Genomic DNA, 26,672 nt, shown 5'->3' with positions numbered 1-26,672 from the left:
CTTTCATTTTGTAGCAGTAAAACGAGGCACTAATACATTTTATTCTATGGTCACTATGACAAATTCCATTGTTTATTCTAAGGAAACATCTGATGTGTTCCATATTATTTTAAAAGCCACTGAGAAAATTCAGGAAATGTTTGTAGAAGCCAGAAGACCCCACTCCTAGCATAAGCTCTTATTGCTACTAACAATGTATGAGAATTAACCATATATATTTCTGTCGATTTCATACAAGTTATATTGAATGTCTTTCAGATAAAGGTGAGGAATTGATTATCAGTCCTGTGCTGAAACAGAGCAAGAGACAAAAATCAGCTGCTACCAGCCAAGTACAGACAACATTTATCTTTTATTACAACACAATTCTTGAAATTGAAACAAATGCCACTTTGGGGTCATCAGTCCACAGGAAAGAGACATTGTAGTCCAGAATCTCCTTAATCTCATCCTCTGCCAACAGGATACAGGTTAGTGCCCCACAGAAATCAGTGCTTGGAGGTCAGAGTCAGTGTGGAGGATACTCTGAAGATCTGTGGCAGCATGTTACTCAGCTGGTAAAACATCTCCTCAGAAATTGTCTGGAAGAAAAACCCAACACCAGGTAAGCTTTGGCTTTTTGTACTTTGGAAGAATTAAGTCTCTCTGAACTTTATTTCTTGGTATTTAAGAGAATTGCTGCTGTTCAGAAGACAACAAAAATAATTTTCAAACTGTCTGTTACAATTCTACTGAATCCAGTCAATATTTTGATTGACCTAAAAATACTGGCTGTGTATTTATGTGACATATCCACATATCCATTTCCAGAAGATTTCTTGTTCCAGGGATTGATTATTTCTGCCAAACATAAGCAGGACAGTGCTGCTTGTTATCTACAGGACTCCTGCTCTCTGCATTTCAGGACTAGATTCAACTTAGGAATTTGTGTCTTCCTCCTTGCTCAGCAGCTTTCTACTTTGTCAAGAAATACATGTTACTCCCTTCTAACATGACTTTTACTGCTTTTCAGAATAAACTTTGTTCTGGCCATCTTTGGATATCTTCCTGTTTCTGAAGATTAGCTAGAACTCCAAATTAAATCATTTCAGAGTCTCAGAACTAACTTCAAATACCTGAAGTAATTAATGTTTTTGTGGAAGAATGACTGAACTTGTGCACTGCAGCTTTCCATGTTGTTAGACAATATGACTAAAGACAATATGACTAAAAAACAACTCAAGTTATGTAATGCAAGGTTAGCCCATCAGAGTAATTAACATCAAAAAAGTCTCTCTTTCAAAGGTGATGCATTCACCATTTGTAAAGGTGAACTTCCCAGTTTGAAATTTTAGCATCCTCTCAGAAAATACCACTGGGTATTCAAAAATTATAAATCCATTCTTACTCATTTTTTATAGGAAAGGAAACAAAACCAAATTAATTTAAACTCACTCAAAAGGGGCAGGCAATAGCAAAAAAACCATCACCAGATCTGCTGACATGTGACTTTTTACCAGCAGTCTCCTAGGCTGGATATGACTTTGGTTTCACCTACCTGTGGTACCAGGAATTGCACAGTCCGAGAAATTCCTCCATCCCACGAGGCCATTTCCATCATGAAACCTAAAAAAACAGCATTGACACTGTCTGGATTACCTGTACTCCCCAGCAGTTAAAGCATGTGCAGGCAGTGAGGGAGTTTTCATACACAAGTAGGGTTTGAACTTCCTTAATGAGGGATGTCCTCAACTGCCTTTAAATCATACTTGGACAATCTGAATGAAATGTAGAAAAATCTTATGAGGAGTTCTGCAGAACAATTAGTCCTACTGTGCAGCACAGTGATACACAGCAGAAGTGTGTCAGGAGGTAAATAATGTGTCAGGAGTTCTTTCCATGGCTTCCTTTCACTGAGAAACAGGAGTGACCTCAATGTGGCCTTCCAGTGCCTGAAGGGAAGCCACAGGAAAGATGGAGAGAGACTCTTGACAAGGGCCTGCAGTGACAGGACAAGGGGAAATGGCTTCACACTGACAGAGAGCAGGTTTAGATTGGATACAAGGAAGAAATTGTTCCCTCTGAGGCGGGTGAGGCCCTGGCCCAGGTTGCCCAGAGAAGCTGTGGCTGCATCATCCCTGTAAGTGAGCAAGCAGTGGAATGTGTCTCTACCCATGGCAGGGGGTTGGAATCTTTAAGGTGCCTTCTAACCCACACAATGCTATGATTCTATGATGATTCTATAGGGATAAAGCTCAGCACTCACTTATTGCTCAAGTGATGAACTACCAAAGGCCACAGGAATCCTCTTATGGCATATAAGGACACTCAGAAAAATAACTGTTTACTAGAAGTGGATGATGTAGATGACATATCCATTGTGAACTACTGAAAGTCAATTGCTATAGGATGAGATTCCTCAAGCAGGTGGTTGAAAGTGACTGGTTCAACTATTTAAGTGCAGCACACAAAAGTGCAGAAAGTAAAAATACCACTTGGAAAGACAGAATACCATGTTGAGTCATGACAGCCTAAACCTGCTCTCTGTCAGTGTGAAGCCATTGCCCCTTGTCCTGTCACTCCAGGCCCTTGTCAAGAGTCTCTCCGTCTTTCCTGTGGGTTCCCTTCAGGCACTGCAAGGCCACAATGAGGTCACCCCAAAGCCTTCTCTTCCCCAGGCTGAACAATCCCAATTGTTCCCTCAGCCTTTCCTCCCAGCAGAGCTGCTCCATCCCTCTGATGCCCTTGGTGTCCCTGCTCTGGCCTGGCTCCCCAGATCCCACTGGAGCTCCACTCCCATACCTTTGACACACTTGAACACAAGCTCTGCCCTCTTCAGGCACCATGGAATGGTCATCTCCTAAAAGGAAGAAATAAAAAGCCTCAATGCCCCACAGATCTAACCAGCAAGAATAGCAGGGAAATTATTAAAAGCAATATATTTTTTGCCCTAGTAGGTGATTTTCAAGCAGCATTTGGGACCTAGTTTTCATAACATTCTAGGAAGGTGTACACACCTTACAGGTGACCATAAAAGCACCACCACTCCTTATTGCTAGGAGAGCAAGTGTCAGAACAATATTATACATTTTTAAGTTGAGATGTTAAACAAAAATGCTGTCAATCTCACTGGAAACTGGGCTGTTGGATTCCCCTGTGGAGTTCCAGAAAACATCTAATATTCAACTGGTAACTGTCAGGTTCATGCATCAGCAAATCAAAGGCAGGCTCCTGACCACATCTTATGTGCATTGTGGAGCACAATGATGACTCTTACCTGTTCTTGATTTTGTTTAAAGTTTCTTGGCATACCCACAACCTTCAGGAAAACCTCTCTAATACTGGAACTGGAAGAAGCCCTTCTTCCTCAAGATGCATTTATAGTAAAAGTGAGAACAAGCAAAATTAATTTTCATGTGATGAGGGTGTTTCAGATAGCAACAGCCAGAAAATCCTTACCTAAAGTTAAATAGCAAAACATGACATGAAAACCATAGTGGTTTAAGATATGGCTACAACCACTGAGCTAAATAATTTAAGTTTAAAGTTCATGAAATATCTTTTGGCTGTATGCTACAAAGCAAATTACACCATAATGGTGTAATTCTATCAGAGACAAAATGACTCACTGCAAACACTTCTCAAAAAGAAGAAAACAGTATCTGTTTCTGTTGTGCTCCTCATCATGAAGATGAGCACTTTCTACTCTGAATACAGGAATATAGACGTGGAAACCAATTTATCATTCTAAGTACCTTATCAAACTTAAGCTTGACATAGTTTTCTATTCACTACAGCCAGTCTCTGTTTTGCAATGTCAAACACACAGTGCAATCTGTTCTTATCAAAAAGCTTAATTTCAGGATTAGAAAAAGACATTTGAGAGGCAAGGTGATCTAAGAATGCCAACTGATAACACAACTGATAAACTAAATGTCTGGCTTCATTAAACAACCACTGAAAGACAAAGTTTCTCCCTAGGTGGGAGGATGTCCTGCCATCCCCCCAAAATACACTGTATGTTAAAAACAGGGTAAGTTTGAAATTTCTTTTCATAAAGCTTTCATTTATGTAAATCACTGCATCCCTATGTGCTGCTTTTAGGGTATACACCACATTAATCAGACAGAACAGTGCTGGACAAGTCTGGGTTTGTATCTTTTTTTTGTGGTTGCTTTTTGACTTTTTAAATTTTAAGCATACTGGAAGCAACACTTGGTGTTTATTATAATTTGTCTGCCCATGTGTGCTTTGTGTCACAAGTAAGGTTCATTGTTGATTTTGGTTACTGCTTTGGCTTAGTAAAAAACAAGTGACTAAGAAGAGAAGTTCTCTCTCAGGAGCACCTTGAGCAATCAGTGATGGGAACTGAGCCATACAAGGACTGATCAACACAGCAGGATATGACACCATTCCTTGGACTATTTGAGAGGAACAGAGAGGTTAAATTTTTTGGGCACTCAGGGAAATAATAGAATGTTGCTCCATGCAAACCACAAGATCTGAAAATGACATAGTAGTGATACAATTCTAATCCAGCTTTTCAAATGTAAGTTCTCATGAATTCACCATGTTAACAGTTTTCTCTGGTGTGGAAATGAGGGTGGATCAGCTAAGAACCAATTTGAAATACAGAGAAGAACATAAGAAAGCAAAAAAACAAATAGCCAACCTCCTTCCTAGAGGGAGTTTTGGATAATAGCATTCAAGAAAGTTAAAAAAACTTCCACCTGGAACTTTGGGTGTTTTTCACTAACAGAGATACTTCAACCCTTTTTAGGATGCAATTGTTTTGTCAAATTAAGATTTCTTCAACCCATTTAGAAAAAAAGGGGAGGGAGGGGAGACTAGCTTCACTGATTAGAAAAATATGCTGCAATCCTTTTGATTTTATTTTCATTTAATTTGTGTCAGGCTTACTACATGGGGCTGCTTAGGGCTTAGGCCTTTGCAGAACCACATCATAATCAGGTAATTAAGACAGTAAAGTTCACATACATCATGTGGGAAAAATATTTCAAACCAAATTTCAATGGGTAATTTCAGTAAGAATTAGCAAGGTCTTTAACTCACAGTGCATCTGTGCAAATCCTAAACATTGGATGAGTAGATATAAATTTAAAGGCAGGAAACTCAGATGAGAAACATTTGAGGTCAATACACCCATCAGTAACCTCTCTATGGACATAAAATATGTTCATAAATATTTGTTACACAGCTTTTATTATTTTATAAAAAACAGAGCTTTTCATCTCTATTTTTTATATAAACAATTTTTTCTTAAGTTATGGTAATAGAAATAACTGGACTGAGATCACTGAAGACTCACATTTTTGTCACTGCTGCTGTGTGGACGGCAACAATGTTGAAACTACCAAGGGAGAGTGCCAGCTCTGGCATTTTTAGCAATGTCATGCTGTTAGAGCCATTTCATTCCCCAGTTTACAGCAGATTCCAGAGATCACACAGTAACACCTCACTTGTCCTGAAATCAAATTTGCCTGCTTTTGCCCTTCTCAGGTATCAAATCCAGTTTCTTTGCTTCATTTAACTTAATGATCAGACCAGAGAAATCTGTTTTGGTTGTTCTTGCCATATAAAACAAAGGAAAACAGAATTCTTGATTTTTTTTTTTCTCATCATAGAAATAATAATGCAATCCAATGTCTTCATTGATATCAATACAGTCAAACTGACAAAGAGTGGGTTTAGGTTGGATATCAGGAATAAACTCTTCCCTGTGAGGGTGGTGAGGCCCTGGCACAGGTTACCCAGAGAAGCTCTGGCTGCTCCATCCTTGGAAATATTCCAGAAAAGGCTGGATGGGTCTCTGAGCAAGCTGGAATAGTGGAAGGTGTCCCTGCCCATGGCAGGTGATGGGACAGGATGAGCTTTATGTGTCCCTTCCAACCCAAAGCAGTCTGTAATACTGTGATTACTTTTGTGAGGTTATAAACACTCTTCCATCTGCATTAAGAGAAAACCTTTGGGAAAAGCACAGAGAACACTGCTAATGAATGCCTGTCTCAGGAAGCATGGAAACATCTCTGCAGCTGGGCTCCTGGTTAACCACCTCACAAAAATGTTCTTCTGTAGGTGGTAAATGCAGAGTCAGAACTGCGGCTGCCAAAGGCACAGAGTTCAGGGTAACTTTCAGAAATCTGTCATTATTCACTTCTCCCTCAACAAGGAGTTTCAGATTTGTGTGTTTCAAATCAGGTCAGCCAGCTGCCAAGCACTGTAATAAGCAAGCTGCTAATGCAAGTCACAAAAGCAGCTGTGCCTAAACACACACTTATCATCCAGCTCACCTTCTGCTTATTCTGCAAAGACTTGCAGCTTAATGCAAAAGGTAAATTGTTCTACCAGGACTTTTTAAGAATCCAGCACTAGACAAGAAGATAATTCTTCAGTTTCACACATCTCAAGACATGTTGAACACCTGGTCGTGTGCTTTATTTGTAGTAAACAGATATGCAAAAAGAAGCTAAAACTAACCAGGTTTAAAGGAAACAAGAACCAGAAGAATATAATCAGGTGGCACCCTGATTAAGAAAAAGGTCAATATATTCAATAAATTTCTGGAACACAGTAACTGGGTGACCCAGGCTGCTGTCCTGCATGTTGGTTACTTGCATTTGTACTTGCATTGCTCAAAAAGAGGTCCCAGTACAAGAGATGAAAAATTTGAGAAATAATCTCATCTGTTCCTAAAAGTCTGCTTTTATGTATGGAAATATATCATTTAGAGGCTTTATTATTGGGTGTTTTTACCTTTATAATTGCTTGCTTTTCATGATAATAGACCCTGATCCTGCAAAAAAGGATCACTTCTACTCTGTGTTCCAGTCAAATTCTGTTATAAAACCTATAAACCCTGTTAAAGGTAATCCACTGGTGAGCATTTATCTTGCTGTGAGTCAGCCACTTTCCATGAAGGAAAGGCAATACTGAATTTACAAGTGAAAAATCAAAGGGTTATTTAAAAACAAAAAACCTCAAACAGACTGTAATTATTACTGATATCCTTGCATGAATGACAGAATTACCTTCTTTTTCTCATTTCATTAGGTTTACAGACCTTCCAGCTCTTTAGAATATGAGGCATATGGCTGTATGAGGCTCCCTGCCCATTGCTTCTTTTCCTGCCTTCCCACCCCTTCTCTGTGATCCAGGCATGACAGAGAAAAGAGGTTGCCAATTGTTTTAAATTTCTGTGCACTGAGAAATGTTACAGCTGATTGAGAGACAAGCCCTACATCAGAGTCCCACTACAGAAGAAAATACAAAACTCAGCACACTAAGGAAGAACACAAAGAGCATCAGCAATATGCTGCCTCTTGCCCAGCCAGTATTTGAGGGGACTTAAGAGAGGAAACGGACAGAAATTAGGCAGTGAAGGAGGAGACAGTTCAAAGGGAAGGTGAAATTTGGTTGCTCCTGTGTAGGGCTGAAGTGGTAGGAGATTTACAGAAGGTAAAGGTGACGCTTAGATTTACAGAACTCTAAGCCAAGCTTTGCCAGTGCTCTTGCTCCCTAAACTTCATGTTTTACAGCTAATGATAATTAAAAGTGGGGATCAAGTATCACTACTGCATCAGCAACTCTGAAGGCAGAGTTTCTAAGCAAGAGCTTCCAGCTGTGTAGCCCCATCTTTCATTAACACTTGTACAACTGCAGTGAGCTGGATCCAGGAATTGTCCAAAAGGAGGGGTGGGTGTAAAAACTTCAAGTGATTCAGCTGGCTGAGATGTTTTTAATTGGTCCAGCTCCTTAATTTGGGTCACCATGTAGATACAAGTGCCATGTGGTATGGCAGAAGCCTGTGAGTGAGAAAAACCATCCCATTTGGCCTTAATCAGCATGAAACACATCCTTTGCAAAAAATCCAAGGATATAAAATCAGCCTAAATGTTTCCATTTACTTACTTCTGACATTTCATGCACCAGCAGGAGGGGAATGCTGATGGTGGTGATGTCGTGTGTGCAGCAGACCTTGAGGATGTTCCTGAGCCCCATGATGGCCGGGTCCCGAGCGGTCACGTTCACAGACCTGACGTTGTCATCCACGCACAGGTGAAAGGCAACATGGATTTCTGACAGGTTTGAGTGCCGTGTGATGTAGAACTCTCCTGCACAATAAGGCAAATGAGGAAGGCAAGAAATCATGGTAGTGATCTGCACTGAAATCCAATTGTTTGGCAATGTAAGAAAGATAAAAGGCAAATACAAGTATACAGAGATGAGGAGAGCAGAGATGAGAACAAACACAGGAGATCTAAAGTCTCTTGGACTGTCACTGTTTTTCATGCATCCCACACTCCATCTCTCCACTGCTTTGATGGGTTCCACTGGCATCATGGCCACATGTGTGTAATAAACCATAACAGTGCCAGTACAGGATATGATCTCTATATAGCACGAAACAGAAAAACAAACCCAGAGGAGGTACAATACTCAAAATACACAATGCAAGCACGGAATTGCAGACAGATGTGGGAGGCGGAAAGGCCAAAAAAAGGATGGGTTCAAATAAAGGATGCACAGAGCCTGTGGAAAAAGATAGTGGGTTATGTAACAACTGAGATACGGCACTGGAACACAAAGGGATCAGTGACTATTAGAATTTGAAATAATTCAGAGTACTGAGAAGGTGAGTTACAGAGTTGCTTGAAAAAAGTAACCAAGACATCTTGTTGAGTGTCTTTTTAGACTTGGTATTCATTTAGCAAAGGTGAGAGGCAGTGAAATCCAGGTCTTTCATGGCACATTCCTTTGCACTGGAGATCTAAAGTCTACAGTCAAGGGAAGAGCAGGTGTGCAATGCCCCTACTGTTTCAGTCAACAAATAAATTTCAGTCAACAAATTCTGTCACACCTATTCCCACCGGCCACTGAAGTTAAGATCCTTTCTTTGAACTGGAACAGCTGCAGAATGGGTCTGTACTCCTTCTGGATGACTGCCAAGGCGGCAGGAATCCCCAGCAGTGACCATCTACGAGCAGTAACAGACAGGCCACTGCTGCAAGACACACCTGGATTTATCTGGTCCAAGTTGATTTCTAATCCACTCCCACTAACAATATTTAAGACAGTCATGAAATCAATTTTAATAAGCCCTCACTCAACCATGGGTTGTATGGACTTAATTCCTCCCCCCTCCAACTGCATATTAATCTTCAAATTTCACAGCAGCTTTCCTTACTAAACATCACAATGAACATAGAAGATACTTTCCCTGAGAGAGGGACTTCTCAAAGCTAAAAAATCCACCCAAAAATGCTTTTCTGTACCACAGCAGTGATATACATAGAGCCATTTTCAAAAATAAAATTAGCTGCTAGTACTGTAGTTTCACCTTTTCCCCAAGATGATCTGAGATTTTTTTTTTCACCCTCAAATTCCAAAAGGAAATTTTAGGCAAAGAGAAGTGATTTGCCCCATGCCATATGACGGAGTAGCAAAGCTGGGAATAGAAACCAGATGTCCTGACACCCAGTTCTCTGCCTCAGCCACAGGAACATCCTTCTCCTTTGATTGAGGTCAGCTTGGGTTCAGTTTATAATTTATATTCTGACTTTAGAGCTAAAAATATGGATGTATGAAACACAATTTGCTTCAGGAAGAGGGGGTCAATGCCACACAACTCACCCGGCAAAATGTTTGACTGGTTTCGTTCGATATTCTTTAATTTATCTTCATTCCCACTGATTTTGTTTTCTGTATATCAACACAAGGAACAAGTATTAATCATATCCTCTATTAATTACACTTGGGTATGAAAAGGTTCATGTACTGATATTTGGCTTGAATTCTGACACTGAACTTACCATAAAATCCCCAAAATGCAAGGGGGATGGGTAGAAGTGTTTTTGCTGTCTTCAACACACCCCAAACTGAATCCTACCTCAAATTACTGCCCTTCTTACACACCATTCTCTGCTATTTCTTCATTTGGACAAAAACAAGCATGATATTCTCAGACATAAAATGAAACTTTGGAAATTGCCCCCACAACCACACAGTATCTTGCTCTTTTTTAATAATGTAATAAATTAAAATGAATTTGTTCCAAAGAGATTTACATAAATCAGCAGCATAAAACCAGCTTTCACCATTTCCCTTGAGATGCAGCAATTATGCAGGAACTTGTTTTTCTGGGTACTCATATTTGTTCATACTCCTGATGCATTTAAATGACATAAGTAGCTCTTTGCAGGGAAAACAAAGTTTCAAGATGTACAACTGCACTGCCTAAACACCATGTGGTCAGAGCATTGCCCAGCCATTTGCAAACACAACTGCAAGGAAAACCATTCCCAAAGCTTTGGTCAGCACTAAAAAGCTAAATACACATTTAGGCAATTTGCTATTTGGTTTCTAGCATTCAATTTAAAGGAAGGGGGAAAAGTCGTAAACTCCTTTTCTGCAATTGTTAAAGATTTAAATGTAAAAGGCAATAAAAAGTTAATAAATAAAATAATAAATAAAAAGACAGATAAAGTTTGTGCTGCTACAGGCAGTTTAGGAAAGCAGAGTGGCCTGATGTACTTCCCACGCTGTTAAAATGTGATTTTTATATGTTGATTCCTTTTAAAGGAGCAACGAAGACACCACCTGAACATCACATTCTCTCTGAATTTCATGCAGAGTTTCTTGATGAATGCAAACATTCCATTTAACAGATGAAATAACTGCAGAAGAGTGGCATCAACTCTGCCCTGCCCACAAACATCCAGCTGACCACTGTTCTATTTCAAGGAAGGTAATTTTGGTTGTCACTGACCGTGGTGTCTTTTTGTCTTGCTGCTACGCTGTGCTCTGGCCTTAAGTACAACCTTCTGGACAATTTCAAGTTGTTCTTGGATTCCAGGAAAATGGAAATCCGTGCATTCTTGGCAAATGGTTGCGAAATCTAGGAAAAAAATAAGATTGAAATGCATGTCCTGAGGTTGTGTTCAGTAACATTACGTAATTCTACTCTACCGATCAAGTAAATCCAGCTATAAAGGCAAACTCTCCAAAAGCAGATAAAGTCCTATGGGACTCCTCTTCCAAAATTTATTTTATTTTCTTGAGGATTATATTTGACAGACTGTGACATGGTCCCATACTTTCCCCTCTACTGTGGCTGCAGGATCTAGTTGGTGGCTAGAAGATGCAATTTTGTGTTTAACAGCATTATTTAAATGTCTGCCTTCTCTCATCACATAAAATTTAGCATAAAACCAGATCTTCTCCTTTTGTTATTCATTTAAATATTTAAACAGTTGAAAAAGTACCTGCAAGATAAGTACAAGTACAGAATAATACTATTTCAATTAAACATCTTGGAAACCATCAACAGCACAAATTCAACTGCAGTTTTTCCCAGTACATTTCCCTCTCCTTGCTACAAGCCTGATTCCAACTGTTTCCAGGAAATATCAACCAACCACAGTACATTTTTTTTTATGGCATGCAAGAATAATGACAAGTAATAGTCAAAAAAAACCCCCAACATTGCAAGTGTGAGTACTTTGGTATTAAACTTCAAGATGGAGGTGGGAAAGTCAAACAGGAATAAACAGAATTTTCATTGGTTAACCTTGATAGAAAACACCATCACAGTGCCCACTTACGCAAAAGACGTGCACTTAAAATGGCAATTAATCAAACTTTACAGGAGTAGGGAAGTCATATTCCTATTTCTTATTTTTAATGGAATTCAGAGTACCAAAAGCACACAGTATTTTTATATATTTACTATCACTTTAAAATCTAGACATATTTCTTATTCATTTTTGCAAATAGGTATAGGTTTCAGTGTGATAATCTGGTATTAAACAGTTAGAAACTCCTATAATAAATTTGTCTAAATGAATATTGAGGGGTCCTCTTCAATGTTGTTTGCTACACAAACACAAAAGGTAGGGAAGAATTGAGAGATGACATCACAACAGTATCCCCCATCCTCACTGATAATATATTTTTGCATTTGTTACCCTTTTGCAATACCATATCCAAAGCATGAGTGCTTCCACTGAATTTTAACTGGACATATTTTTTTTTGTGAGAGAAAACAGCAAGTTTTTATTCTAATTTATTATTTTATTCATTTTCCCTGACATGATACCTCCCATTAGAAGGCTCACCTCTTTTGATTCCGCTGTATGAGCTGATCCTGTTATCCACCAGTAACACCAGGCCACAGAGGGAAGTTGAGTAGAGGGACATTGCAGTCTGAAGCCTATGCAGCTTCACCCCACTGCGGTGATTGCGCTTGTGTTTGCAGAAATCCAACATATCAGCTCTCAGCAGCCTCAGGTTGTGCATGGTCTTCAGCTGAGCTCCTGCACAGAGCACACGTGGCTTAATCCCAGTGGAAGACTAAACTCAGGACTGGGATTGAAAGGCAAGGGCACAAAGTGCTTCCCTAAAGGTCTGTAAGGGTGTAACACCCAGAGGAAGTTCCTAGCCACACATTCAGTTTTACAGACACATCAGCAATTTGAAAAGTAGCAATAAAAATGCGGTGTTTTCACAAAGTGATGCTTGTCCATGCCTGAAATGAGTCTTGTTCCCATTGCAGAATCACAGAATTATTAAGGCTGGAAAAGACTTCCAAAATCAAGTCCAACCTGTGCCCAATCCCCACCTTGTCACCAGTCCAGAGCATTCCTTGGACCTCTCCAGGGATGGGGACTCCAAACCTCCCTGGGCAGCCCCTTCCAACCCTTTCTGTGAAGAAATTCTTCCTGAGGAATATTGCAGGGCTAGGGATCAAATACTGATGTGTGGTGATGCATCCTTCCCCACCCTCCCCAGAACCACTCCACAAGCTCAGGAACTCCTGCTAAGCCATAGCATCTGTGCAATGAGCTGAGGAATCTGAGGAATACTGAGGAATCCCTTGGCCATCCCAGGAACTGCTGCACGGCTGAAGTGGGAGCTGCATGGAGGGGAAGGGATCATCAGTCAGATCCTGACAGCCTGGAAACATCCCCTACCTGACCCATGGCCCGAGGGTTTTGGAGTTTTGGAAACTCCAGCAGTTCAACCTGAGGATGAACATTTTCCAAATGACTCAAGGCAACCATCTAATGACTCTATGGACAGTGGTCCTAAGGGATGTCCCTGCAGCTTTCTGTGCCACAGCAGCTGCACCAGCATCTCCCTCTGACAGAGGGAGCCTCTCAGAGCTTGCAAACTCCCTGTGATACTGGGAGGATTGTTGCTGCCTGCTCATCTCTGCCTAAATCATTTCAGATTTGGTTAAAATCCAATTTTCCTCTGTGTTTTATCTACCTAGAGTGAACATTGCCTTTGAATTTTTCTGCCCTTTTGCAAATTTGCATCAAACCTGCTTTGGCTAATGCCTTTGCTGGTAATTTTTTAAGTAACCTAAACCACTCCTGCACAACATAACACGGTCAAAACAGCACAAGAAGACTCTACTGCACAAACAAAAAATACAAATTGCAAGTATCTATTCTGCTTTTAACTGATCAATGAAGAAAATTTCATAAACACATTTTTCTACCAAACAGAAGAAAAGCTGAAGCATCATTTTTAGGCAACATGTTTTGCTGTTGCTGTGCTTTTTTATATGAGTCACCCAACCAAAATGGACAGAAATTTGTTTCTAGAATGGTTACCACTAAGATTTCCACCTATTTCAGATATTGCTTGATACATTTATGCTGTTCTCTTACACATGTAAAGAACAAACACAAAACAATTCCAAACTATGGATTATACACACTGAGACTTAAATTCTGTAAATGATACATGCCTTGGATACATTACTTATTATCAGCTATTATTTGGTTTACCCCACTTACCTAAGTGAATAGTAAAGCTTTCTTCTAATAGCCTTTGTTCTTCATAGATTCTTCCATTTCCTTCCACAGATTCCCTCAGCTGGCTGGGCTGAACTTTAATTTCCTCACTGAAATAATAGAAAAGTGCCAAAAAAGTTAATCCTAACTTTTATTCAAGACCAACAACTTTGGGAAAGTTATCCCAAGTTTTCTCAGCTGATCTGTGGAAACCAGGAGACCAAACCTATGAGCACGAACTCCACTTGTGAGGTTTCACCTTCCTGGCAGCAGGAAGAGGAAACTCCACTGTTAGATTTACATTACTTGGCCCATTTCTAAAGCATTCCAAGACTGAGGAATAAAAACAACTCACAACACCTAGTTATAATATAGGAAGAATGTAGGAATAAAGAGAAAACAAAAATAATTATCCTCAGCCTATTTATAGCAGCCAAAACCTTATTTATGAAGTAATTAGGTAAACATTTATTTTCTTCTTCCCACACAAAATGGGAGATTAAAAACCACCTTATCAAATGTTCCACAGTGTTCAAACTACCAGGAAACATTTCAGGTATCAGTTTTATTTTTCTTCCCTAAATTCAACTGTCTAGTTGATACAACAAATACTGTTCCTAATACATGAAAGAACATCAGCATTTCTCCAAATTGTTTCAGCATTAGTGAGAAGTTTACCTGTTTTCAAAGTACCTCACCTCCAGAAATCTTATAAACTTGCAAGCAATTCTACTGATTTCAACTGCCAAGTAGCAATGTACTAGTGATAAAGAATAAGGATCCAAACCAATTTACAAATTCTAATTTCCCTCCCATTTCCTCAAACAGAGGAAAGCTTCTCATTCAACTCTCTCCACAAGCATTCACACTTAAAAAAATTCAATTTTTTAGCCGTCCGGTGACATACACACAGAAAAAGAAAAGAGGCTTGTTAATTCAAACCATTGTTACCATTTTTTAGAGTACCATTATTTTCCTGAACATACTTAGGTGGTAACAGAAATAGAAAGCCTTGTGAAACAGTGTTAAAGACAGACACAGGAAAGAAAGGAAAAATAGGAGGAAATTCCACTCATGTCAAGCTGTACTTCAGTGCATTATGACACTTTCTGGTACACAGAGGTTTTAACATCACACAATGAAGAAACTCATAAAATTATACATATTTATTTATGATGGGCTATTTGCCTTTGATATGATTTGATTATCCAGTGTAAATTATTTATAAATATTATCATAGTAAATAGGACTAAAGTATCATATTTAAAAGATTATGTAAATTCAAATTCTTGGAACTATTTCAGATCCAATTAAGCATCACAGAGGAATTAAATACCTGACTGAGCTGTTGTTGGGATTCTTTAGGTCCTGATGAAGCTTTATCACCCACTCCTGATATTCCTGTTTCTGGATAGCAGTAGTCTGTTTTAATTCATTGGTCCATTTGTTCTCCAAATCCTGAAAGAAGAGGAGTGATAATTTGAGTGGTGTGGGTGGTCTTTATAAGGTGATGTGCATATGCATGACATATTTTATTTACCTGCTGGGACTCAAAATGCTGAGCTGCTAAGGAATTCACATCCTGGTCAGTCAGTGACTTCCCAAGCTCCTGCATCACCTTATCCATTTCAGCTCCTTGCCTGAAAGAGAAGAAAACAGATTTCAGAAGACTGGTAGCAGAACACCCTTTGCTGTGATACAACAACAAACTTGGTAGTTTGTTACTGAAAGAATGAACAGTCACAGATTTAGCAACAAAAATCCACCGAACAAACTGAAGGTAAAAGTCAGGGATTCAAGGCAGGTCCTGTGTTTAACCAGAACACCACTTACCCTTATTTGGGACAGTCTCAACTGCCACCAACACAGGGATGTGATAAATAGATAAATGTGATAGAGATATAAATTCCAGCAGAGTCTATACACACCTACATAGCACCTGAGCTCTACAACAATACTGCTCTTTCTTCTTTATGCATGCTTGAGAAGAGGAAATGAGCAGCAAAAAGATTTGCTAACACCTTACTGGCAACATTGACCCCCAAACTAGAAATATGTACAATTCAGTCCAGAAGAAAACATAGTATGAACTGATTAGGCACTGTCTAACTTAAGCTTAAACACACACAGCTCAAGAGGAATACTGCCATCCAGTATGCTAAACCAGAGCTACTGAAATTACTCTGACGCAGAAAGAAAAATCCACATTCAACGTGTTCCCTCTTGTGGATTAAGGAGCCACCTGCAGCTATGCAAGCTTATTCCAGAACTTGGGACTCAAATTCAACACTTCCTGGAAATTAAAACTTGTATTCTCCTCAGTCACTGAAAATAATAGAAGGCCACCAAAGTAATATAAGGTAGGTGACCCTAATGAGATCATGGAATTACAGAACGGTTTGGGCTGAAGAGGACATGAATCTTCATTTCATTCCAACCCATGAGAATTCCCTGCCATGGGCCAGGACACCTTCCACCAGATCAGATTGCTCAGAGCCCCATCCAACCTGGCCTTGGACACTTCTAGGGATGAGGCAGCCACCTGTGGCCAGGCAATCTGTGCCAGGGCCTCACCACACCCTGAGTATAGCATTTTTTCCTAATATCCAATCTAAATTTCCACTTCAAGCCATTCCCCCTTGCTGAATCTCCACATACTCTTGTGCCAGCCAAGTGTTGCATGACTTTGGGTTTACACAGACAAATACAAGCTACACACGTTGTTCTATGACTGGAGTTTACACACCCAGTGGCAGGCATCCCTATTTAATAAGAGATAAGAAAACCTACATAATAAGAAAAAGTAATACCTTTCACGTAGTTTTTTCAGTTCCACATCCCTTTCACTTATTAATTCTGAGATGCTAACGAAATAATTGTGTTCCAGGTTTAACAGCATTTCAGAAGCTGGAGAATGGATCAGATCATGATAGACATCTGCAAAATCTTCATCCCAGCTGGTTTCTTCAGGTTTGGCATGTTCTAATGTTGTCTAAAGAAAATGTAGGAGATTTTAAAGGATAAGATACCTCTTAGGACATAATGGAGGGGTAAAACCATGGGGTCCACACACAGCCTTTACCATACATAAAGCATCTTCCCTCGTTTAAGCTTTCTGCATTCTACTTTAGCTTTCCATTTTCTCCTTTCCCATTTTAACTCTTTCAAAGCAACTAAAGTCAGAATCATTAAGGCTTGGACTACAATGAGGAATTACCAATTTTCACACAACACCAGCTTGGAAAGAACAGCAATATCCACAATAATATTTGCACCTGATGAATTTTAGATAAGGCCCAAAACACCAGCTGTGCAAACAAAAATGCTTTGCTAGTAAGGATGACTAACCTCTGATGTCACTAAGAATTTGATCAACAACACTGATTTAAGAAAAGCTATTTTTATTGAACAAAGAATGGCCCAAGAACACCAGTTTTGAAAGCTTTTTATGGAATTTTTCACATTTTTCTGTATTTCATGAGAAGCAAATTCATTCCTATAAACTTTTCCTCAAATACTGCAGGTTTGTCATTCTTTTTTTCTCTTCACTAGGACTCCTCCAGCTCTTTTGCACTCCACTATTTTTAAGATCCCATGTGAAACTGGAGACAATATTCCAACTAAAGACTTATCTTTCCTAAATAATGGGAAATAGTCATATGAACTGAAAAGTCTCTCTCAACTGTACACTTTCTCCTTCCAGCCTTAATTGCTGTTACTGATATTTAGGATAGGATTAGGATAGGATTCATTACCTCTTGCTTTAATTCTAAGCCACTGCAAGCCTTATGCCTATTTTTTGTTTGAGTATCAACTATTAAATGAACAAACTATTTGCCTTTCCATTTTCTATCTTATTCTATTAAACTCAAGAAAAACCTAAGAACTTGGAGGATGAAGACTCGATGCTTACTTTCAGATAAAAAGAAAAAAACTGCAAGAATTGCAGTGAATTTTAGTGTAATATTTCATCCTCACAATTGTAATTGCACACACACACATATTCTCACAAAGCAAGCCTTGAATATTAAATTTCCAGCCTTAATCTTACCTCTTTATAAGCTTTAGCCCAAGTTTCTGCCAGCTGATTGATGTCTACTTTTCCCGATTTCACTGCTTCCAGAGCCACTTCAGCTTCTCTGTCATAATCTTTTATAGTTTCCTCTTCTACAAATTTACTGAGAGATTCCTTCAGGTCTATTACAACAAGAAGAAAATGGTCCATCAACAGAACACATCAGTAACCACCCAGGAAACCTGTAAGTAAAGTTTTTCACCTTTTTCTTGCTAGCACTGACAGTAATTTTCTCTGATGTTTTGCTGTTTAAAAACCAATTTTATTAAACACCGTTCCAGTGTTTTGGTTTGTTAAAGCAAGCTGTAAGACACTTGTGGACAAGGATACAGGAGAACAGTTAAAAAATCAATTCATACCATTTTCTATAAAGCATGGCAGGTTGTGCAGAACCATCAGACGTCCATGCAAATGACTGATATTCTCTTGCACAGGGAATTTGAGAGGCACTGTAAGCACCAAATGTTCATTTCCAGCACTGAATTTGTACACATAATCTCTCTCTCTAATTAAAGTCTTTCCTTTATTGGGCTTCATCCTCTTGAGTTTGTTTCCTGCAGTAGAAATGCAAGTAACAAGAATTATATTTTTGTAAACTCAGAAGTAAAAAATGGTAATGAAAAGCCATGGCTTTGCTAATAATTAACAGTCAAAATTACTTAACCCCTGAAAATTCTCATAGATAATCAGATAATTAGATATTAGATAATATCTATTATCTAATAGATATTATCTAATATAATCGATCGAATTATATATATATATGTCTAATATATCTATATCTATAGCTATATCTGACTTCCAAATACATACATCTGGAACTGAAGCATAAATACTAGTTTCCAAAATATCAAATGCTTCTAAAAAGTATATGAGTGTGTCAATATATAAATTTGGGTAATTGCTCTTAAAAATTACAGCATAGATCTCCTGAACTTAAAAGCAGAACCAGGGCCGATGGGAATCCTGATCAATAGAAAATTAACTGAAACACCCTGACCTCTGTCATGGATGCCTCAAAAGCTGAAATCCTGCAGAGTGCATAGAGATTTTATTTCCTCCTTTCTGCAGGTGCAAGGCCTGGGGAGTGGGGGAGCAGGTGTCTGCAACGATTTTTAGAAAGAGCTGATTTTGTCTTTCTGTAACCTGTATTAAAAATAAGTCAATAGAGATGCAAAGGGGCTGTGTACAGTGTAAAAATACAGGCTGGTATTTTTACCCTCCACAGGGTAAAATGCTCATTCACATCCCTCTGTTTTGAATATCACCCGCAAAGCTGGACACATTGCTTCAGCCGAAGCTTCCCCAGTACTAAAAACCACGCCCCGAGGAGAAGAAAAAGCAACAAAAATAAAAAATTCTACAGCAGAATTCAAGGGCTTAGGGTTTGGGTGGGTTTCTCTGTGAACAAACATTCGTGCTAGACACAAAGGAAACAGGTCCGTTTCAAAGACAAACAGCTCAGGACAACCATTATCGATGCGAGGCGGTGTCCCGGCCTCTGAGAGAGTGGGATTCAAAGGGAAATCCTGGGAACACAAGCCCGGCCACGCTCTTTCTGCTGCTCCCCGATGCAGCGAGGAGGTGGGGAGGAAGCTGATGGAGAGGGAGCGGGGGACAAACCCCCTGTTCCAAAGAGGACCTCCTGCTCCTGAAATCGCAGGCTCAAAGCCGGCAGGACACACGGCCTGCGGGACCCCATCCGCCCCCACCCCGCCGCGGGGAGCTCCCGGTGTCCGCATTCCCTCCGCTGGAAGCGGCAGCGCCCGTGGGCACCGGGAGCCTCCCGGCCCGGCCCGGCCCGGCCCGGCTCACCTGGCTCCGGGCGGGCAGCCGCGGGTTAAGCGGGCCGCGGGGAAGGGGGAGCCGGGATGTTCCGCCTACCCCGTCCCGTCATCGCAGCTGCGCGTCCGCAGCGGCACTTTCGGCGCTGCTCCTGGGGCCGCAGGGCGCGCAGCGGCGGCGGCGGCGGGAATGGCGCGGCCGGCCAGGAGGTGCGTGTGCGGGGCTGGGGGACGAGGGGCTCCCCCGATCCCCTCGGGGCCTCTGGGACATTCCAGGGTGGCCCCTTTCCCTTCCAGCAGAGCGGTTGTGATCAGTGACAGGGCCGTGTTGGAGGCCCGGCATTAGTGGTGTTCCCCGGGATTCTGTCGTAGAATGGTTTGGGTTGGAAGGGACCTTAAAACCCATCCAGTTCCAACCCCCTGCCATGGGCAGTAACGCCTTCCACTACCCCAGCTTGCTCAGAGCCCATCCAACCTGGCCTTGGACACTGCCAGGGATGGGACAGCCACAGCTTCTCTGGGCAACCTGGGCCAGGGCCTAACACCCTCACAGGGAACAATTTCTTCCTCATATCCAATCTAAACCTGATCTCTCTCAGTGTGAAGCCATTTCCCCTTGTCCTGTCACTCCAGGCCCTTGTCAAGAGTCTCTCTCCATCTTTCCTGTGGGTTTCCTTCAGGCACTGCAAGGCCACAGTGAGGTCACCCCAAAGCCTTCTCTTCCCCAGGCTGAACAATCCCAATTGTTCCCTCAGCCTTTCCTCCCAGCAGAGCTGCTCCATCCCTCTGATGCCCTTGGTGTCCCTGCTCTGGCCTGGCTGCAGCAGCTCCCTGTCCTTCCTGTGCTGGGCCCAGGGCTGGATGCAGCCCTGCAGGGGGGATAATATTGGGCCCCATGTTCTTTAAATGGCTCATCTATGATTTGGATGAAGGGGTCAATGTCTCCTCAGCAGTTCACAGATGACACAAAGATGGGAAGAGTGGCCGATACCACGGAGTGCTGTGCAGCTCTTCAAAGGGACCTGGACCTGGACAGGTTGCAGAGATGGGCAGAGAAGAAGTGTCTAAAATTCAACAAAGGCAAGTGCAGTATTCTGCACATGGGAAGGAATAGCCCCATGCACCAGCACAGGCTGGGGGTGACCTGCTGGCCAGCAGCTCTGCTGAGAAGGACCTGGGGGTCCTGGTGGACAGCAGGCTGTCCATGAGCCAGCAGTGCCCAGGGGGACAAGAAGGGCAATGATGGCCTGGGCTGCAATGGGAAGAGCAGTGTCAGCAGGTCAGGGAGTGATGCTGCCCCTCTGCCCAGCCCTGCCAGGCACATCTGGAGAGCTGTGTCCAGCCCTGGGCTCCTCAGCACAGGAGGGACAGGGAGCTCCTGGAGCGGGGCCAGCAGAGGCTGCAGAGATGATTTAGGGCCTGGAGCATCTCTGACAGGGAAAGGCTTGAGAGGAGTCCCAGCTGAGAGGGGCCCTCAGCCCTGGGTGTCCCTGTGAGCAGGGAGGGCTCAGAGCAGGGCCCAGGCTCTGCTCCGGGGGGCCCAGCAATGGCACCAGAGGAACGGGCAGGGACTGATCCCAGGAAGTTCCACCTGGACATGAGGCAGAACTTCCGTGCTGGGCAGTGACTGAGCACTGAACAGATTGTCCAGAGAGGGTGTGGAGTCTTTTAAAAAAAATCTACAGGCTATTCCAAATAAGCCATTGTGTACAGTTGCATTGGTTATGGGTTTATCTTTGCTCTCTGTGCCTAGGGACAGGACCCAGGGAACAGCTGGAGCTTTGTCAGAGGAGGGTTAAGTTGGATATCAGGAAAAGTGGAAAAGGTTCTTTCCCCAGGGGGTGGTGGAGCACTGGAACAGGGAATGGGCATGGCCCAAAGGCTGCCAGAGCTCCAGGAGTGTTGGGACAGCACTCTCTGGGATGCCCAGGGTAGGATTGGTGGGGTGTCCTGAACAGGGCCAGGAGCTGGACTGGATGATCTTTGTGCGCCCCTTCCAACTCATGGATAATCCATGATTCTGAGATTGTGTCCACCTGAGCACATACTGCATTTTTTTCCTGTAAAACATGATTTATCCAAAAGTGTTACCAAATCAAGATGGTCGGTTGGAAAGGATTAATAGTGTATATTTTATATTTTTTTTGGCCACAGGAACAAGAAAGTTGTTGATTATTCTCAGTTTGGGGATTTGGAAGATGATGGTAAGTGGGATGTTCTTGTACATCAAGAATTTGAAATCATTGCCTCTTACAAAAAAGCGCATGTGAAAGAGGCTATGTTGAATTTTCCTTTTAAATACGTTTAAGGATTGTGCATTTAGAGTTGTTGTGTTCTTTTAAAGTAGGATTAATTTCCAGAAAAGGTTATCTCAATATATTTTCAGCATGCAATGAAAATGATGAAATTTAAGAATATAGAAAAACTCATGAGAGCTTGTTGCTGTTTTCCAACAGATGAAGACTTTGCACCTTCAAGCAAAAAATCTAGAACACAGCTCAAGGAGTCAAAGAAGGAGAAAAAAGAGAAGCCAAAAAAGCCCAGAGAAGTGACTCCATCACAGACACTTAATAAGAGGTAAGAAATGTTGTGGTCAACTCTGTGTAAAACTGGATTTCAATAAGAATATTTGGGTTTAGTTTCTTTCTCCCTAGAGTTTTAAGGAGCTGAGAACAAACAGCTAATACATGACCATAATAAAGATTTTGAGCCTTATTGATGCAAATTCATATAACTCTAAAAATTCTGAGTTTCTTAGGGGCTCCTAAGCCAGAGAAATATAAAGACAAGTTTGACTCCTTCTAAAAGAACATATGTAAAGGAGGAGAAAAAGTCAATGTAAATGAAAAAGAGTAATCTAATTTTTATTAGTAGAGTTGTGTTTAAATATTACATTCTGGTGTGGCATTTCAAGCAAAAGCAATAATTTAATTTTTTTCCTGCAGTAATGCCAGTTAATAGTTTATATATATATATATATATATATACATACACTGTTTTGCAGTCATGATGCTTTAAAGTATAGAGTGCTTTAAAAATTAGTGTGTTTTGTCTAAGTAATTTCAAAATATAATATTTGTAACAGAATATTCTATAAATATGTATTGAAATATTAATCTCTTCACAAGTATCTAAATTTTAAACAGCTCACTGAGCCAGAAATAGTTCTATAACACTCATATAATTGCTTTATTATTTAACATGTTGGCATTTTTTCCACAGGTTATCCTTGGATGACAAACTTTATAAAAGAGATTTGGAAGTTGCCTTAGCCTTATCTGTGAAAGAAAAATCTACAAATCCCCAGGAGGTGAAAAATCCAGAAGAACAAGGTTACTTTACAGTTCCATGCAGCACTCTTTATTTATATGCAGTGAATTTGAACATGGCAATTTATTTTATGCTGAAATAGATTGAAAATTGTATTTTATTTCAAGATGCCATGACAAGAGAGGGTTTCTAGGTGTTGCTTCTTTTCTTATGTTCTTGGGGTTTTTTTCTATGAGAGAAGTGACTCTTCTATACGATCATCCAAATATATGCTTGGATTAGAGACAGATAAAAACTTCAGCTATTTTAATTTCTTCATATTTTTACTTTTTTTAATGTGTTTTTGTATAGTAATATTTTATTATTTTTTTTTCATGGGTCTTAAAACAGGTAAGACTATTGAATCAGAAAATACACAGAGGAGATCCCCTTTTTCCAACTGCAGTGTAGACAGTGAACTTTTAGGTAAGTTGTTTTTACACTCCTTTCACAAAAAGCATTTAAGTAGCTTATCTCTTCTTTGTTTCCATTGGTTTCTTTTGTTTTATTGATGTGGAATAAAAAGTTTTTATCTTAAATATATTTAAGGTTGAAGGAGGTGTCAATTCTTTCATTGAAAATTTGGTCCCAGTCTTAAAATAAGCAAACCTGTGGGTTGGTGAATTTTTGTTCTTCTTTTTGTTAGCCTGATTACGGATAAATGTTAATAAATTTGACAGTGAGAAAATAAAATGAGAAGCACATGAAAAACAGTGTCAGTGATATGTTTCTGAATAGTATAGCTTCATATCACCAAAATGAATTCTGGGGACTCAAATGCCAAATTATTTTAGAGGAAGAGAACAGGTTTACTCTGAATTTGAGCTGATTGAACACTTTCTGTTTTGTAGGTCTCAATCAGGTTATGGATGGTGACACACCTGATGGTGATGGGAGGCAAAGGACAGCAGCAGACAAAGTTCCAATACATCACAAGTCATTAGTAGTTGACAGTGATGACAGAGCCCATGATCTTGACTCTGAGCCAGAGTCTGTACCCAGTAAGTTTTTCTCCACCAAAACCCTCTCCTCAGATGTGCTTTGGATGTGGATTTTGTTTGGATTTTTAGTGAAATTCAGGCTGCTTTGACTACATTGTCACTTACTCCCCCCTTACTGAAGCATTATCCCCTCATACTCATGATATCTCATTTGCACTTTCACACTAAATTTACACACTGGAGCTTATTCACTCCCAAACCAGCAAAATGTCACTGCTGCTCTGCATTTGTATGTCAGGAGAAATTCCTTCTGCCCTCCTTGTCCAGGGAAGTTTCCTCTCTTTAAAGATCCTCTAGATTTTTCTAGTTTTCTGGGGTTTGTGTCAAAACAGTGAATCTGGAGTATTATCAGTGTTGGAGCTTTCACTGTTGGCTTTGTTTAAGCTTATTTTAAAAAGCAAGTACCCTCCCTTCTTTTCTTCCTGTGACTGTCATCTTTTGGAAGAGCAAGCTGCATCCATGTTTCTGTTATTCCCTAACAAGTAAGGTATCTGTGTAAATATTTACTGCTTCAGGATGGAACAGTCTAGTACATCCTCATTATTTCTGCTGTGCAGTGGTCTGTCATCTGAAGTGATGATTTCTCTGCTAAAGAGCATCTTTCTAAAGCAATTTTTTTCCATCCCAGCATCACCTATAGTTTCTCCTTCCTGGATAACAGAACAGAACTCTGAGCCAAGGCAGAAGGTGATGTCCAGTCCCTCAGAAGCAGCTGGGAGACCTCTACATGCATCAAGTCCTGTCACAGACAAAAAGCCTAAATGGACACCACCAGGTATGGGTGCAGCTATAGACACAGGCATGAGTTGACTTAAGCTTTTAGCAATCTCTCCTAAAAGCAAACAAAAAATAAACTCTTCCTGGAAAATGCTTACCCTTAATGTATATTTTATAGAGATTTTCTTTGAGCAGATTTAAAACAAAAAAGAGAGAAAGGAAGAAAAGCTATATCTATGCTTCTTTTACAGCATTATCATTAACTCCTTTATCTGCCTGAGGTTTATAGAGTGTTTTCCAAACTGTGGATCAGACTTTAATCAAAAGATCCTTTCATGTCTATTTAGCTCTTATTTAGAGCTTTCTTTATCTCTGGTATGAGCTACATTATTTTCTGTTCTAAACAAAAACAAAAAATTAAAAATGTTGGAGTGTTTTAGCTGCTCTAATAAAGCAAATGCTTAAAAGTTTTATTTTCTCAAGGTGTTTGAGCATCCTGCTGCTGACATCTGATTCTTTGATTTTTCTTCATATTTACTCTTATTTTCTGTACATGGTTCTTTCTGTTTGGCTCCTTTCTGTCAAGTCCTCATTTCCCCATGGGAGTTGGGCTCAGTGTTTCTCTGTGGAGTGCCTGAAAGTGCCCAGGACACTGGGAACAGTTTCCCAGTGTTGCTGCAGTGTGTGGCTGGGTAATTAACCTGTGCACCATTCCTGCTGCATTGGCTCCCAGAGGGAGGAATCCCTGGTGAGTGATTTACACATGCTTCTGTAGTTCAGACCTTTTTGCACTCTTCAGAATGCTTCTTTTGTTCTGCTAGGGAAACTATTACAAGACAACAGTCATATGATATTATTTCCCATTTTAACTTCTAATACCTTATTTCTGTTTTAAAATCATCTCCAGCTCCATCAGGAAGCAGTTATGTGAAATGTGTTCCTGTTAAGTCACCTACTCATTGCCTTAGACTTGGCCTCTCCAGACTGGCAAGAGTCAAACCTCTTCATCCCAGTGCTACCAGCACAAATGGCCAGTGAAAAAGTGCCACACAGAGGAAAGGACTGTGGAAAGGGTTTTGCTGATAAACAGAGGGTGGGCAGCATCCTGGAATCACCCATTTTGGAGGATGTGTTAACAGATGTGTCTGATGTTAGGATGAGTTTTTATTCTGCAAATTACTAGGTATCTTTAAGTGCTACTCAATAATAACGTTATTTAATCAAAGTGATTAATCTGGGCCACCAGCTTTTTGATGTATTATATTCAGAGATGTTGGTTTGTGATAATCTTCTTTAATATGTAAACTCCTGGCATTAGCATAGTCTAGACAACACTATGGGAGCATGAATGATGGGCAAATGTTTTTTAGAATTTTGTATTTTTAAAAAAAAAATGTGTAAAATAAAATACTTTATAATATCTAACTGTATTCCTTGAATTTATTAATTTTGAAGGTCACTTTAAATGTTGGTTGCAGTCTGGCAAATATTTTTGCCTGTGTGTGCTCTTTCTGGAAGTAGCAGCATTAGTCAGGCTCAGACAATAAAGAACTTCCTTGGAGTTCCTGGGGCTTCATTGAGGAGCATGATACCATGATAAGGTAGGGAGTTTTGTAAAGCAGTGAAGTGATTGTTACTGATTAATGAAACTGAGCTTTTACTAATCCACAGTCAGTAATTTCCTGTCTAAGCCTATTGATTACAGTGGATGGCAGCAGGTCCATTTATCCCTGTATTACTTGTGACTGAAGGAATTGCATTGACAAGGAATATCACAGAACCATGGAATGGCTGGGGTTGGAAGGGACCTTAAAGATCATCCAGTTCCAACCCCCCCTGCAATGGGCAGGGATGCCTTCCACTGTCCCAGCTTGCTCAGAGACCCATCTGCCTTGGACACTGCCAGGGTTGGGACAGCCACAGCTCTGGGCAACCTGGGCCAGGGCCTCACCACCCTCACAGGGAACAATTTTTTCCCAATATCCAA

The 26,672-nt window shown here is 40.5% G+C and overlaps 2 protein-coding genes across 6 annotated transcripts; one reads left to right on the top strand and one right to left on the bottom strand.

The window, feature by feature from the left end:
* Positions 1-54: 54 nt before the first annotated feature.
* On the bottom strand, positions 55-19,776 carry C1AH12orf4 (chromosome 1A C12orf4 homolog). Of its 2 annotated transcripts, XM_015628886.3 has the most exons (14): positions 19,690-19,776; positions 18,234-18,428; positions 17,851-17,996; positions 16,610-16,791; positions 15,340-15,439; positions 15,136-15,257; positions 13,803-13,909; positions 12,114-12,311; positions 10,766-10,894; positions 9,631-9,699; positions 7,909-8,111; positions 2,782-2,839; positions 1,538-1,605; positions 334-581 (listed from the first exon to the last, which is right to left on the bottom strand). In XM_015628886.3, the coding sequence occupies exons 2-14, from the start codon at positions 18,409-18,411 to the stop codon at positions 489-491; spliced, it is 1,653 nt and encodes a 550-aa protein (XP_015484372.1). In that variant the 5' UTR covers positions 18,412-18,428; positions 19,690-19,776; the 3' UTR covers positions 334-488. The 2 variants fall into 2 exon arrangements, with proteins under 2 accessions (XP_033370419.1, XP_015484372.1); XM_033514528.1 differs by lacking the exons at positions 9,631-9,699; positions 19,690-19,776 and having other exon boundaries at positions 55-581.
* Positions 19,777-19,791: 15 nt separating this feature from the next.
* On the top strand, positions 19,792-26,110 carry RAD51AP1 (RAD51 associated protein 1). 4 transcript variants are annotated; one of them, XM_015628889.3, is made up of 9 exons: positions 19,798-19,868; positions 20,612-20,738; positions 21,813-21,862; positions 22,115-22,235; positions 22,881-22,990; positions 23,319-23,393; positions 23,819-23,968; positions 24,597-24,743; positions 25,593-26,110. In XM_015628889.3, exons 2-9 carry the CDS (start codon positions 20,704-20,706, stop codon positions 25,721-25,723), a joined length of 819 nt encoding a protein of 272 aa, XP_015484375.1. In that variant the 5' UTR covers positions 19,798-19,868; positions 20,612-20,703; the 3' UTR covers positions 25,724-26,110. The 4 variants fall into 4 exon arrangements, with proteins under 4 accessions (XP_015484376.1, XP_015484375.1, XP_015484374.1 ...); XM_015628888.3 differs by having other exon boundaries at positions 19,805-19,868; positions 20,609-20,738; XM_015628890.3 differs by lacking the exon at positions 20,612-20,738 and having other exon boundaries at positions 19,792-19,868.
* The last annotated feature ends 562 nt before the right edge of the window (positions 26,111-26,672 follow it).

This window comes from Parus major, chromosome 1A (genome assembly GCF_001522545.3).
Source record: "Parus major isolate Abel chromosome 1A, Parus_major1.1, whole genome shotgun sequence".
In the NCBI taxonomy this organism is placed as follows: Eukaryota; Metazoa; Chordata; class Aves; order Passeriformes; family Paridae; genus Parus; species Parus major.
The sequence above is the reverse complement of the archived record's forward strand: the minus strand, read 5'-3'. Positions and strand labels throughout refer to the sequence as shown.